This window comes from Sarcophilus harrisii, chromosome 2 (genome assembly GCF_902635505.1).
Source record: "Sarcophilus harrisii chromosome 2, mSarHar1.11, whole genome shotgun sequence".
Lineage (NCBI taxonomy): Eukaryota > Metazoa > Chordata > Mammalia > Dasyuromorphia > Dasyuridae > Sarcophilus > Sarcophilus harrisii.
The window spans coordinates 233,718,786-233,733,485 of record NC_045427.1 but is presented as its reverse complement, the minus strand read 5'-3'; the positions used below and the strand labels follow the sequence as shown (position 1 = coordinate 233,733,485).

At 44.2% G+C, this 14,700-nt stretch overlaps 1 protein-coding gene across 2 annotated transcripts in view; it reads right to left on the bottom strand.

The window, feature by feature from the left end:
• RBM38 (RNA binding motif protein 38) overlaps positions 1-1,620 on the bottom strand; it is a 30,465-nt gene extending 28,845 nt beyond the window's left edge. Inside the window, exon 1 of one of the 2 annotated variants that reach the window (XM_031951678.1) lies at positions 1,104-1,620. In XM_031951678.1, coding sequence (XP_031807538.1) covers positions 1,104-1,328 — 225 coding nt within the window. In that variant the 5' untranslated portion in view covers positions 1,329-1,620. The remainder of the gene's footprint in view (positions 1-1,103) is intronic. The other variant, XM_031951677.1, reaches the window with a different exon arrangement.
• Positions 1,621-14,700: the final 13,080 nt, after the last annotated feature.

Genomic DNA, 14,700 nt, shown 5'->3' with positions numbered 1-14,700 from the left:
GTCCTCCCCACACAGGGTCTTCTCTGCCCTGCAAAATCTTTCCATTTTAAGGCTCACTCTCAAGTGGGATGAGTAAGCAAAGGAGGAAGCTCACTCCGAAGGGAGCTCCAGGTGTTTTTCCTTTCCACCTCAGCTTTACCCAATGCCCACTGGGACAGTTCCTCAGGCTTTGCTACCTGCCGCGGAGCATTGTCCACAGTGCAAAAAAAACCCCAAACCCCACCCCAGAACTTAGTTTGGGGAGAACGGGGGCAAAAAAAAGCACCTTTGTTGGTCACATCTAACAAGGCACCACTGGGATGAGGTGTCTGGGTAATTCTGAAACTTTCAGAAGCATCACAAATAGGGAGAGGAAAGAAACCAGAGCCAGCGGGTCTCCGAATTCAAGCGAGAGCCAGGCTCCCAACTTCTCCCACCGGGAGGGAGAGGCTTGCCGGCAAAACACGGTGTCACACAACGCTTAGGGGGTCGGCTCGGGAATAAAGCTTGGACAGGGTCTTCTCGGGGAGGGAACACCGGGGCGGGGACCGCAGAGGCGAACTCTTCCCCTCCCTCCAAGGGCCTCTAGGAGAACTAGGGACGGGGGCGGCATATAAACTTAAAAACAACCACTTTCTCCGCAAGTCTCGAGTTTGCTCTGAAATGCGCCGCGAGCTACTCGCAGGTGCAGGGGACCCCGGCGCCGCTCCCGCGCCCGGAGTCACGGGGAGGGTCCGCGCGGCCGGGCTGCTCGGGGTGGGGAGGGGAGGGGGCGGTGGAGAAGGGGGGTCGGAGCCGGGCTCGGGGGCGGAACTAGTTTACCCAGACGCCAACAGCAGCTCGGGCTGAGAGGCTGCAGATAAGCAGGTGGGGGAGGGAAGCGAGGGGGGGAGGGGAGATGGAGACTGGGAGGCCCGGCCCCGATGACAGGTACCGCCCGGAGGAGGCCAGTGCCCCGGGGCACCCGGCGGAGCCTATAAGCGCATTTGTTTAAAGCTCCCCGGGCTCAGTCCCCAAGGAAAGGCGCGGGGCCCGGGAGAAGCCGCACGCAGCCCGATCACTCGGCTTCCGAGGGGGGCCGGGGAGGGAAGGAGCTGGGACCCAGCCGGGCGCGGGTCACTTACAAAGCCGTAGCCCCGGGACTTGCCCGTCTGGCGGTCGGTGATGACCACCGCCTCCTCGATGTCCCCGAAGCCCTCGAAGTACTTCCTCAAGGAGGAGTCCGTGGTGTGGTAGGGCAGCCCCCCCACGAAGATCTTGGTGAACGTGGTGTCCTTCTGCAGGGTGTGCATGGTGCCGGCCGGGGGCCGCCCGCCGCTCAGCGCGCACGGCGCCTGCTGGAGGAGCATCCGCGCCGGGGCCGCGGCCAGACGGAGCCCGGGGCCCCGGGGAAGCCGCGCGCACCCGCACCCCCGCCGCCCCCAAAAAGTCTTCCTCCAAAGCGTCGCCTGCCTCTCCAGGCGTCAGAGGAGCCCGCCGCGTTCTCCCAGCTCAGAGCATCGGCGGCGGGAGAGCAGGTGGTGCGAGGGCCCCGGGCACGCGCTGCCGGGAGAAGTCCGGCCACCGGCGCGACTCGCAAGCGCTGCCCCGGCGCCGCAGGGGTATCGCCACCCCGGTGGCCGTCCCGGCTCTTTGTAGGCAGCACCGCCCCGCTCCCGCCCTCGCCCCGCCCTCGCCCCGCCTCCGGGCCGCCCCGGGCCCGGCGGCCGCTGGGAAACGTAGTCCCTGGCCCGGCCCGGCCCCGTCCGTTCCGTCGCGTCCCACCCAGGCCGGCCCAAAGAGCCCCGCTTTCCGGAGGGCGCCGGGGAAATGACGGGGTCTGGGACACGTGGGGAGCGAAAAAGGAAAGACTGCGGGGAAGTGGGAGGACCCCCGGGATTCCAAAGGGAGGCGTTCCCCAAATTTGGAGTCATCGAATTTTCCGTGGTAAGGGGCGGCAAGGATCGTCTCCTGTCTGACACTGTGCCCCGAAGTTTTAGTGCCTTCTGGGAAAATCTCGTGTACCTAGTGTGTTCCGAGAAGCAGAAACAGGCCCGGAACTCGGGTCTTCTGGTACGCTAGAGATGGAGACACAGGCAGAGATGGAGACACAGGAAGAGAAAGAAGGAAGGGGGAGGGAGGGAGGGAGGGAGGAAGGAAGGAAGGAAGGAAGGAAGGAAGGAAGGAAGAAGGAAGGAAGGAAGGAAGGAGGGAAGGAGGGAGGAAGGAAGGGAAGAGAAGGGAAGGGAAGGGAAGGAAGGGAAGGAAGGGAAGGAAGGGAAGGAAGGGAAGGAAGGGAAGGGGAGGGAAGGGAAGGAAGGAAAGGAAGGAAGGAAGGAAGGTATAAGAAGAAAAGAAAAAGAAGCTACACCCACAGCTCTAATGAAGAAAGAAAGGTACATGGCACACATAGTACCACTACCCAGCATAAAGAAAGGAAGAAAAAGAAAGGTGATGCACATACATCGACAGCTTTAACTCAATATAAGAAAAAAGGAAAGAACGAAAGAGTTCGCGCTGCCCACGTCACTGTAAGGACTCAGCAAACCTTACGCTGCTTTTTGAAAGGCCCGTTGTGATGAGCATAACCGCGCCCCACTTTCTGCGGCGGGACCCTAGCGAGGTAATTTGCAGACGCTTGGCCTGCTCCTGCCGGCGCGGGGCCCGGGCGTAGGCGCCGGGCTCCCGAAGGGAGGGGGAGATTTCCGGGACCCCCACTCTCCCTAATCCCCGCTTGGCTACACCAGCCCGAGGGCAGCTGACGGCCCGGAGCCGAGCTCGGGGAGCGCCGACGGCTTCCCGGACACGCCGACTCTAGCAGTCGACTACAAGTCCCAGGCGCCCCGGCGGACGCCCGGGCCCTCGCCAGCTTCCAGACATGCAAAAGAGCTTCGGGCCGGTGACTGGCGGGCTCGGAGTTGATTTGCTCCGGGCAGTCGGGGTTATTTGCCTAAGAAATGAACGTTTGCAAAACAAAACAAAACAACAGAGTTTGTGCTTGTGGAGCCCGCTGGGGAAGGGGCTGTAATCCGAGGCTGGGGGGGGGGGGGGGGGGGGGGGGGGGGAATACTCTGTAATTCGTCTCTTGGGTCTCCCTTTAATTCTGATGTTTGGATTCTGAGAGCCCGTACCCGGGGAAATAGGGTTGAGAGAAAGAAAGCGCGGGGAGGGGTCCGGGAGAAAGTAGCCCCCTTTGTAGATACCGGCGAGGCGGAGATGGGGGGAGGGGAGGGGGTGTGAGGGAGTTCGGGGTGAGGGGGGATGGGGACCTCTGAGGAGTTTCCATCCCGGGTTCATTTCCCATTTCTGAAAGTGACCAAAAAAAAAAAAAAAAAAAAATGAAGCCCACGGAAGGCAGGAAATGAGCGTTTGTTTATTAGGTGTTTACTGTGCGTCAGGCATTTGGTCCTCATAACAACCTGGGAGTTGGTGTTATACCCCTTTCACAGTTGAGGAAACTGAGGCAAAGGTTAAAAGGTTCCCACAAATCGGATTTGAGGTCAGATTTGGAGTTTTCCTGACTCCAGGCTCAGCCCTCCACCTGCTCTGAGGCCCGCTGACTTGCCCAACATCCCAGTCTGCTCAATTTCCACAGGCACCTCCTCTAATTTACACAGCCCATCTAAATTGAAAACTGGCTAATGGCCACATCGGTTTGATAATCCTTTAACCACAACGATTTGCTTTGATCAGAAATGCTGCAGGATACATTCAATCTAGAGATTCGCCAGCCAGGGTAATTATAAATTACCACAATAGTCACCTCAAGGAGGAGAAAGCTCCCTAAAGAAAAATGAGTGAGTTACCTGACCATGTTTTGAACAATATCCATCCCAAACAATTGGCAAAGAAACTCTATAGTTATCATGACATTGGCTACAGCCCAGATTTAAACATACTAAAATAGTCAACAGCTGGCTCTGCAGAATCTTGAACAACTGCTAGGAAGTTCAAATAATCTCGATTTTTATGTGCAGACATATATCTCTCCTGAAGGGTCACTGGAAAACCAAGAAAAATCCAAGTATGTTTAGTGATGTGTGTTTTTTATTTTTATTATCTTTGCATTTTATTATCTTTGCAAATTCATTAACTTGGGTATGGTACAAATGTTACTGATGATGCTTTGATCCTCTTAGGATCTCTGAGAATTCTGGGCCACCTTTGTACCAAAATGAGTCTTAAAAAAAGGAGAGTTTTGAAGAAGGAACTCTTACTTAATTGGACCGTGTCTAACCTGTGCTTGTACCCTGCTTTACATCTGTGCAGTGCATCATCCATTGTCAAGAAAATTCAAATCAGTCTAAATAGTAGGTATGAAGAAGCCCAAGAATGTTACCAGGAAGGAATTGCACTACATAAGCAACATGAAAGGTGTCACTAAACAGATGTATAACCAGCAAAGGACATGGATCAGTCATGTCAAGAAAAAGTGGTAATAGCTACTGGGCATACCACATGTCAACACATCTGGAAGAAGATCCCCAAACACTGGACCCTCAGTAGATAATTTTGGAGACAATATGGACAAGAGTCACAAAATGAGGACTGAACGGTTTGCAGCTGACTCAGTGACTCTTATCAGTGGGATCCTAGAGCCATGGAGTATTATCAGAATGCAAAGTACTCAGTGGGTATGCAGGAAATACTACTCTTCTGTGATGTGGATAAAAAGAAGAGCTGGTTTTAAGTCTTGTCTCTAATACAGACAGATATTTAACCCCTCAGTTCTCTAAGCACTTCTCTCTGACTTTAAATTGCAGAGAAAGGGAGGAGCTGCACTGGTAGGCAGAATTCTCTTACTGGGGAATTTTCACTATACCATTTAAATCAAAGGTCTAGTGCCTTCCCTCTATTTATTAATCAACTGCAGTTTGTCCTGTATATTTCTTATTTGTACCCAGCTGTTGGCAGTTGTCTTCCCTATTAAATTGAGCTCCTTGAGAGCATAGACTGTATTTTGCTAATTTTTTTATATCTTCAGAACTTAGCATAGTGTTGGGCACATAGTAGGCATTTAATAAAAGCTTATTGACTAACTGATATTCTTCTCTTTTACAACTAAGTCTTCTAGAAGGTAGGGAGTAAAGAATAACAGGAAAACATATATTATATACAAAATATTTATATATCCCTTAGATTCTCAAAGCATTTTCATGTAAATGATGATGATAATAATAATATGTATCTATATAACAGCATTTAGGGGTTTTTTTTGGGGGGGGGCAAAGTTACAGGAATGGTTCGCCATTTCCTTCTCCAGCTCATTTTACAGATGATGAACTAAAGCAAACAGGGTTAAGCGGCTTGCCCTAGATCACACAGTTTGTAAGTGTCTTAGGCTAGATTTGCACTCATAAAGAAGACTTTTCTTAATTCCAAGCCCAATACGGTATCTATTGTGCCACTGCCATTAGCGACCTATAATGTGCATATAACACTTTGAAGTTTGCATAGGGTAAAGGGCCTTAACGGGGCAGAGGGCAGGGCGGAGAGAGAGGGGTAGGGTCTGGGATGAGAAGGCTGGTCTCCGGACGACAAGTTCAATTCTTTGCAAGTAGCAAAGTACTTACTATAGAGCATGCATTTGGTGAGTACTCAGTTGGGGACAAACTAAGACGGAGAGTAGTCCCAGTATTTAAAAAATAATACTGTAGTATGGGAAAGGGCCTTTGAGTTAAGCTAAAATTAAGCATGATTCCACATGTCAATAATTCCACAAGTCAATAAGCATTTGTTAAGTACCTACTGTCACTGCATCAGACACTGCTAAGTACTGAGGATACAAGAAAGCCAAAAGACAGCATCTGCGTTCCCATAGTTAATAGTCTAACAAGAAAGACAAAGAGCAGACAAGATACCTCTTGGGTAAATTGGAGATAATCAGCAGAGAGATTAATATTTTGTTAAATTTAGTATTAGTATCAAAGTGGGATCAGGAAAAGGTTTTGGAAGGCAACGTTGCTGTTGGAACCTGAAGCCAGGGAAGCCTGGAGGTGTTGATGAGGAGAAAGAGAATTCCAGGCTCCGGGCATCGACGGCCAATGAAAATGAGGGAAGATTGAAATTGACCTGAGTTAAAAATGGTCAGTCAGGAAAAGGAATGTCTTTTGCCAGATAAAGCCAGGAGATCAATGTCATTGCATCTTTTTGTGTATTTGGGAGGAAGAAAGGTGTAGGAAGACTGGAAAGCTAGTTTACTTTGGGCTGTAGGGCATAATTTCTTAGAATAATTGCTCTATCTTCAGATCTTGACTGGAATGTTACTGGGGGCCTGCTGAGAAAGGTAATGAGGGCCAAACAAAACCAGTCAGGCCAAATTAGTGTCCTGCGGGCTGCCAGGCCTGGGCGTGCCCTGCCTCTCCTTGCCAGGCTGAAGCTTCTGTTCCTCCCCTTTGCGCTGTCCAGACTCTTATTCAGTTCATCCACCAACCTTTTCCTAGCAACAGGAAAAGAAAGAAAACTAGCTTAGGTTGCTCCTTATTGGAACACTGACCTCCACTCTGTGAAACCCTAAGGTAAAGCATCTTTTGGGTGAAACAGTGTGGAGTCCATTAAAAGGTTCACTCCAAAATTTCTCCTGAAGAGTAACAATTAAGTACCCTTCCCCCCATACTACAACCCTGGACCTTTGCAGAAGAAATGTTGCTGTCAAAGAGAAGCTCTAACTCAGTTCCAATTGATCAGTGATGGACAGAAGCAGTGTCTTCCTGTGCAACAAGAGAACTGTTCAGTTCTGCGCACATATATTGTATCTAGGATATACTATAACATATTCAACATGTATAGGACTGCTTGCCATCTAGGGGAGGGGTGGGGGAGGGAAGGGAAAAGTCGGAACAGAAGTGACTGCAAGGGATAATGTTATAAAAAATTACCCAGGCATGAGCTCTGTCAATAAAAAGTTATAATAAATAAATAAATAAAAGTTAAAAAAGAAAAAAAAAAAAGAAATATTACTGTCATTTTTTTTTTGGCGAGGGGGAGGTTGTTGGGTTTGGAGTTTGTTTGGTTTTTTAACACTCTCAGATTTGGGAAAGTTGACATAAATGTACAAGAGGCAAAGTCCTTCCAACCTTTGGATCCTATGAATTACTTTTTTGCATTTTTTCTTTTCTGAGGCAGTTGTGACTAAGTGATTTGCTCACATCTAACTGTCCCTACTGGATCTTTTCTAATTTGACAGCTAGGTGAGAGCAGTTTTGATTGTTTGGGGGGAAAAGCAGAATTGGAAGAAAGATGAAGAAACAAGATGTCCTGAGCTGGAGAAGAGGAAGGGAAGTAGATGATCTTGTAACTTTGAGCAAATCACTGTAAGTGATAATAGGAATAATATAAAGGAGAAACTGTAAGGAGAATCTTCATAATGCTGATCAATGCAGTGACCAACCATTCTTGAAGAGAACTGATCACAGAAGCATCTCATAAATGTTTGACAACCAACCAGCACTCCAGAAAGAAAAGAGGGGAGAAAAAGCAGTCTGGCACACATTTAAGTTCAATTTGCATTCTTAACATTTCTCCATTACTTTCTTAAGTCTAGACAATCAACAAAGCAATAAATCAAGACTTGGTTTGCAGCCATTGTCAGGTTCTGAGGTATAAATGCTTGCCTCCTTTCCAGCGGGCTCAGGCTGACTAATGGTGCAGCAGCACACCGACTTCTATGCTGGGGAGAAGTGGACTGTAGCTGTAGGCAGAAACATACATTTTCAAAATACAACCATTGTGGATCTGCTTTGTTGGACTGTATTTGTCTGAGGAGAGAATTCTATGGAGGAGGCAAGAAGGGAGATTTATTGGAGACTGTGATCTTTAAAAAAAAAAAAAGAAAATCAATAAATGTTTTAAAAAGAAGAACAATCTTTACTTAATTATGTATATAAATGCGTATTTCCACCTCCTCAACTGTAGAATGTAAACTTCTTGAGGGCAGAATCTGTTCTCTTTTATCCTCAGGGCCTAGTAACATACCTAGCTTACTATATAGTAAGCACTGAATATATTGCTTGTTGAATGAATGAATGAGTTTCTAGAGTCTTTTCTGCCTCTCAAATTCTGATTTTAGGGAATTCTAGTTTCTTCCTACTAAGGTGAACTGGAGGACAGTGTTATTTTCCCTTTTCACATTCCTAATTCTTCCTTCTCTCTCTTTCTCCCTTCCCAACCAAAGCCACAGAAGAGCAGAAAAATGGGTTCCACCCCTGTGATTCCTGTTCCTACACAGCTCACCCCTGCCTTTGCACCATCTGTTAGGGGTGACTGGCATTTTAGGGTTTCTAAGCTGAGTTCCTTCTACTTTACTGTTTGGGCAGAATATTGATCAAGAGTTGATGATCATGTTTTGGTTTATTTTTTCCCTCAATAGTATTTTCTTTTTCCAATTACATATAAACATCATTTTCAACATTCATTTTTGTAAGATTTTGAGTTCCATATTTTTTCTCCTTCTCTCTCTTACCTTTCCCTTCCTCAAGAGAGCCAGCAATCTGATATAGGTTATATAGATATAATCATTTTCAACATATTTCCATATGAGTCATATTATAAAAGAAAAACCAGAATAAAAAGGGGAAAAAACATGAGAAAGAAAAAGCAAGAACCCACAAAAAAGGTGAAAATAGAATACTTCTATCCTCATTCAGTTTCCATAGTTCTCCCTCTGGACACATATAGCATTTTCTTTTCTTTTTAAATTTTTTTTTTTAATATTAGCTTTTCAGTGTTACTACTGGGCTTATATCCCAAAGAGATCTTAGAGGAGGGAAGGGGACCCACATGTGCGAAAATGTTTGTGGCAGCCCTTTTCATAGTGGCTAGAAAGTAGAAACTGCGTGGATGCTCATCAATTGGAAAATGACTGAATAAATTGTGGTATGTGAATGTTATGGAATATTATTGTTCTGTAAGAAATAACCAACCGCACGATTTCAGAGAGGCCTGGAGCGACTTACATAAACTGATGGGAAGTGAAATGAGCAGAACCAGAGATCATTATACACAGCAACAACAAGACGATAGGATGATCAATTCTTATGGACATGGATCTTGTCAACAATGAGAAGATTCAAGCCAGTTCCAATTGTTCAGGGATGAAGAGAGCCATCTACACCAACAGAGAGGACCATGGGAACTGAGTGTGGACCCAACATAGCATTTTCATTCTTTCTGTTATTGTTTGCTTGCATTTTTGTTTTCCTTCTCAGGTTTTTTTTTCTTTCTAGATCCGATTTTTCTTGTGCAGCAAGATAACTGTATAGATATATGTATATATATTGGATTTAACATTGATTTATCATATTTAAAATGTATTGGACTACCTGCCATCTGGGAGGGGGTGGGAGAAAGGAGGGGAAAATTTGGAACAGAAGGTTTTGCAAGGGTCAATGTTGAAAAAAATTACCCATGCATATGTTTTGTAAATAAAAAGATATAATTAATAATAAAAAAAATTTTAAAGGATATCCACAATAAAAAAATAGCTTTTTATTTTCAAAATATATGGAAAGATAAGTTTCAGCATTTATCTTTGCAAAACCTTGTGGTCCAAATATTTCCCCCCCTTCCTCCCACTCCCTTCCCCAGACACCAAGTAATCCAGTATATGTTAAACATGTACAATTCTTCTATATATATTTTCACAATTATCATTGTGGAGAAAAATCAGATCAAAAAGAAAAAAATGAGAAAGAAAACAAAGAGCATGCAAACAACAAACAAGAACAAAAAAAGGTGAAAATACTATGTTGCGATTCACATTCAGTCCCCATAGTGCTCTTTCTGATTCAGATGCCACTTTCCATGACAAGTTTGTTGGAATTGACCTGAATCACCTTATTGCTGGAAAGAGCAGCATCCATCGGAGTTAATCATCACATAATCTTATTGCATTTCTGTACAATGATCTCTTAGTTCTACTCAGTTCACTTACCATCGGTTCATGTAAGACCTTTCTGAAATCCTCTTGCTGGTCATTTCTTATAAAACAATAATATTCTATAACATTCATATACCATAATTTATTCAGCCATTCTCCTACTGATGAGCATCCACTCAGTTTCCAGGTCCTTAGTCACTACAAAAAGTCCTGCTGTAAACATTTTTGCACATGTAGGTGTTTTTTCCTTTTTATGATCTTTTTGGGATACAGATCCAGATCCACTGCTGGATCAAAGTTTGATAGCCCTTTGAGCATAGTTCCAAATTGCTCTCCAGCGTGAGTGGATCAATTCACAATTCCACCAACAATGTATCAGTGTCCCCTCCAACATTTGTCATTATCTTTTCCTGTCATCTCAGCCAATCTGGTACTTCAGAGTTGTCTTAATTTGTATTTCTCTGATCAATGGTGATATTTTTTCATGTGACATTTTAATTTTTTCAGTGGATGGTATTTTCCATCCCAAGTCTATTGGCATTGTCTTGGATCACTGTGTTATTAAGGATCATTTTGATTTTCTGAGATTCTTGACTGCTACCAGGATACTCTTCATAACCTGTCATTCCCAACACATATTTGGGCATACATGATCCTCTGAGCACTGTAATTGTAATCCAATTTTAGTATCCCTATTTGTTCCACTATCTCCTGTGTTATGACTTCTCCTGTGTTATATTCCCTGTCTGACAACTGTTTTCACTCCAGATGAAAAAATTCCTAGCTATGACTCTGGCAAATGCCATGGCCTTTAGATGAATTTGTGGGTCAGCTTGATCACAAAATCTCATTGTTATGTTATATAGTCCAACCCATTTCTGACCCAGAATCCCCACAGAACCCTATTAAACTGGATTCCTGAGATTCAAGCAAGCATCTCTAGGAATAGGCTTCTAAAGAAAAGGAGATTTTTCCATTGCAAATAAGTTTGATTTTCAAGTGTAGTCCTGAGAAAAGAAACTAAGACTTCTGTGTACAAAATTACAACAGGGCATGTAGGAGGGGCTCTTGATAAATGTTTATTGGATGAACTAAATGCTTCCTGAAAATCCATTTCCCCATGATGCCAAGGTTAGAATGGTTCTGTGCAGGTAGATAAGTTTGTGTAGAAATGAGGGACAAAGTTTCTTCCAGCTGCCTCCATCTGCAAGAATTACATTGACAAATATGATCTTGTCTGAGATAACAGATGAATCAGATGAATGCCAAGTGCAGAAACATCAAGAGCTAATAAAGAAGAAAACTGACTCAAATGTATATTCAAATAGTAAAGAAATCTGCATTGTTCATATTTTTTTAAACTTTGTCAATTAATTTTTTAAAAGTTCCATTATAAAAAGGAGTCATAGCCCAGCCATTCTTCCTACCCATTCCATTCTTTTCTACCATGACCTTGGTGCTTTTTCTATGCTTACATAGTACATTATAACTCAGAACTGGAAGGGACCTTAGACATCTTCTTATTCAATTTCTCGAGTTTTACAGGTGGAAAAATGAGGCTCAAAAAAAAATTTATCTTAGATCCCAGAGGTACTAAGTAGAAAAGTGGATTTTAGATCCTTTCCTGGAATCAAGAAGACCTGAGTTCAAATGTGACCTTAGACATTTATTAGTTGTGTAACCCTGGGCAAGTCATTTAACTCTGATTATCTCAATTTCCTCATCTGTAAAACAAGCTGGAGAAGAAAATGATAAACCATTTCTTTGCCAAGAAAACCCCAAATAGGATCACGACAGATAAGACTAAAACTGGACAAGAACAGTTGCTCACTCAGCATCAATGACCAATTCCATGTAAATGATCCTTAGCAAGGTTGCTCTTTAAAGTCCACTTTCTAAGCACAATCATCAATCCAAGCTTTACTAAATCTCTTGTGTCCATCTCCTTTCCATTCATTTGGAAATTAGAGGATTCTAAGGGCACTGTGGATAGGATGTTGGACCTGAAGTCAGGAAAACCAGAGTTCAAATCCAGCCTCAGAGATTTAACTGTATGATGCCTAGGCAAAACACTTACCCTCTGTTTACCTCAATTTCCTGAACTGTAAGTTGAGGGTAATAATAGCGTGTATCTTCTAGGGATGAATGAGAAACATTTGTAGAATTATTAGCTCAGTGCTTGGTACATAGCACTGATAAATTCTTATTTTCATTCCCCTTCCCTATTGGTCATCTATGCAAGTTCAAGCTGTCATAATCACCTTTCACCTGGACTTTTGGATTCCAGCCTTCTAATTTCTTTCCTCTCCAGTCCATCTTTCACATAGCTACCAAAATAAAACACAAACTAATGGAATCACTCCTTGACTCAAGAACCTTCTTTTAGCAGTTTCCTATTGCCTCTAGGATAAATACAAATGTCACAGCATGGAATTTAAAACTCCTCACATCTGCCTTGGCAGGTTATTTTTTTTAACATTACTCTCTCTCACAAGCTTTATATTCTGGCCAAACTAGACACATTTTCTCTATACAAGAAAGGTGGGGTGCCCAGAGAGGACTAGCATCTTTGGCAGGAGAGCTTGCCAAGCTCCTTTCAGGGCTGTTTATACACAGTTGATGTCTACCTGGCTGTAACATATGCAAGGTTACACTCTTGTGCATGAACTAAACCAGATTGAGGGTCACCAACAGGCTTCTGGGAGCTCACATTAAGCAAAAGACACCACAGGCAAATAACTCTGTCCATACTAGATATATAAGTATAAATGGCAGGTGATCTCCAAGGGAAGGAACCAGCACCCTTTCCCTACAATTTGTCTGTCCTGGAGCACTCAAGGACATCAAGACAGGAGTTAGAACTAGGAGAGACTTTAGAGATGATTTCGTTTGCAATCCTCATTTTAGAGAGCAGCAATCTAAGGCCTAGAGAGGACAAGGTGCGGGTACAGAAATGAGAACCTTAGTGTTCTACCTCTGAATCCCAGGCTCTTTCCTCTACCCATTAGAATTGCTAGTTAGTTTTAAATGTCCTCATATCCTAACTAGATAGAATATTTTTTGCCCTCCCCTAATACTACTGTAACCTACACATGGTCAGTGCTCAATAAGTACATGTTGGTGGTGATTTTGACCATTTGGGCAACCTCAATTACCTGTTTGTTTTAACCCCATTTTTGACATCCTCTAAATTAGATCTGGGCAATAGTGTTATGGAGGAAGACGGTCACTTCTCTTTCTTTTGCATCTGGGAATTCCACATGCCCACTGTCCTGCCGTTGAAGAAGTCCTCACACTGGAAGGACAGCTAAGGCTGGACCAGAGCACCTTGGTAGGAGAGTCAGCCAGAAAGTTGTTCTTGTCTCTGGGCCAGGGCCAGGGCCAGGGCAAGAGAAGGAATGCCCTACCTGGGCAGAAGGGTTCTCCCAGGCCCTTCTAAGCAGTCATGGAACTTCATCAAAGAGGCAGGTCACAGGAAAATGTTTCCAAATGGAGCCAGCCTATTCTTATTAAACAACTCAGTTGGCAAGAACATCTGCCTTTGGCTGGTTCCCCAGGATCTTCATGGAGAAAGCCAACAAGACAGGGAGAGCTTCCAAATGCTTGCTGTTTTCTATTCAGCACCTTAAGTGTCCCAGCTATGTAACCTTGCAAGGGACAGCTGTTCTGCAGGAAGGTTCTCCTTTATGTTGGAGCTTGTGCTACCCCCTAACCCCTAGGTTCCTTCTTATATTTCATGACACCTATGTGCTTACTGAGAGGAGAGAGGACAGGGATCACACAGTCTCAGGAGGTACCCTTATATGGTCAAAAATGCACTGTATATATCCTGAGGCATTTGTAAGCAGCCAATTTTCCGGCATTAAGAGACAATATATATATATAGATATATATAGATATATATATATATATATAACACCTCAAACAAATAGATGTGCCCATGTCAAATGCTAAGTTCCCATTTCCAGAGGAAAGAACCACAATCCAAACTGGCCACAGGGAACAAAAAGTTTGAGAGCATTGATTCAGTTTTCAACTATCTTTTGATAACCAGATTATATCACCTGGTTCCTATCTCCAAATCAGTCCCATACCCCAAGACACTTATAAAATGAGGGGGTGATAGTCATGAGGGTTGTGAAATTTAGAAATCCTTGATTGCAGGTGGTGAAGGGTGAGCTACCACAGGGAAAAGATGAGTCAGTCACATCATTTTCACACCTTGTTGTCACATTTCTGTTTGAAGGACACAGCCCAGACACTCTTTGTCAGTCAACTTGCATTTATTAAGAACTTACTAAATTGGGGTGCTGTGCTAGGATTTGTGGGTTTAAAAAAAGACAAAAAATACACCGAACCTTTCCTCAAGGAGCTTACCATTTAATGAAAGGGACAACATAAACAACATGTAGAGAGTAAATGGAAGGTAATCTTTAAAAGAAAGAATTTGCACTGGGAGAGACCAGGAAAGGCCATCTGTGGGGGAAAAAAATGGAATTTGAAAGTTCCTTAAAGAAAGTGAGGGGTAGAGTTGAGCCAGCAGAGAATTTCAGACTTGAGGAAAGCCAGTTGAGGGTAGGAGTGGGGAGAACCAGAGCCAGGAGATGCAGTGTTGTGTATAAGGAAAAAACAAGCCCAGTATAGATGGGGTGTTAAGTCTAAAAGACTAGAAAAGTAGGAGAAGGATGGGCTGGGCATGTCAAATAGAAGATTTTTTTTATTTGTTCCTGGAAGTAACAGGGAGCCACTATGGAGTATGTATATGTGGTGAAAGAAAGAAGCAAGAGATGAGGAAGCAATTACCATGAGAAATTTAGGAAAATCACTTGTATTTGATAGCGTTCTCTCTCTCTCTCTCTCTCTCT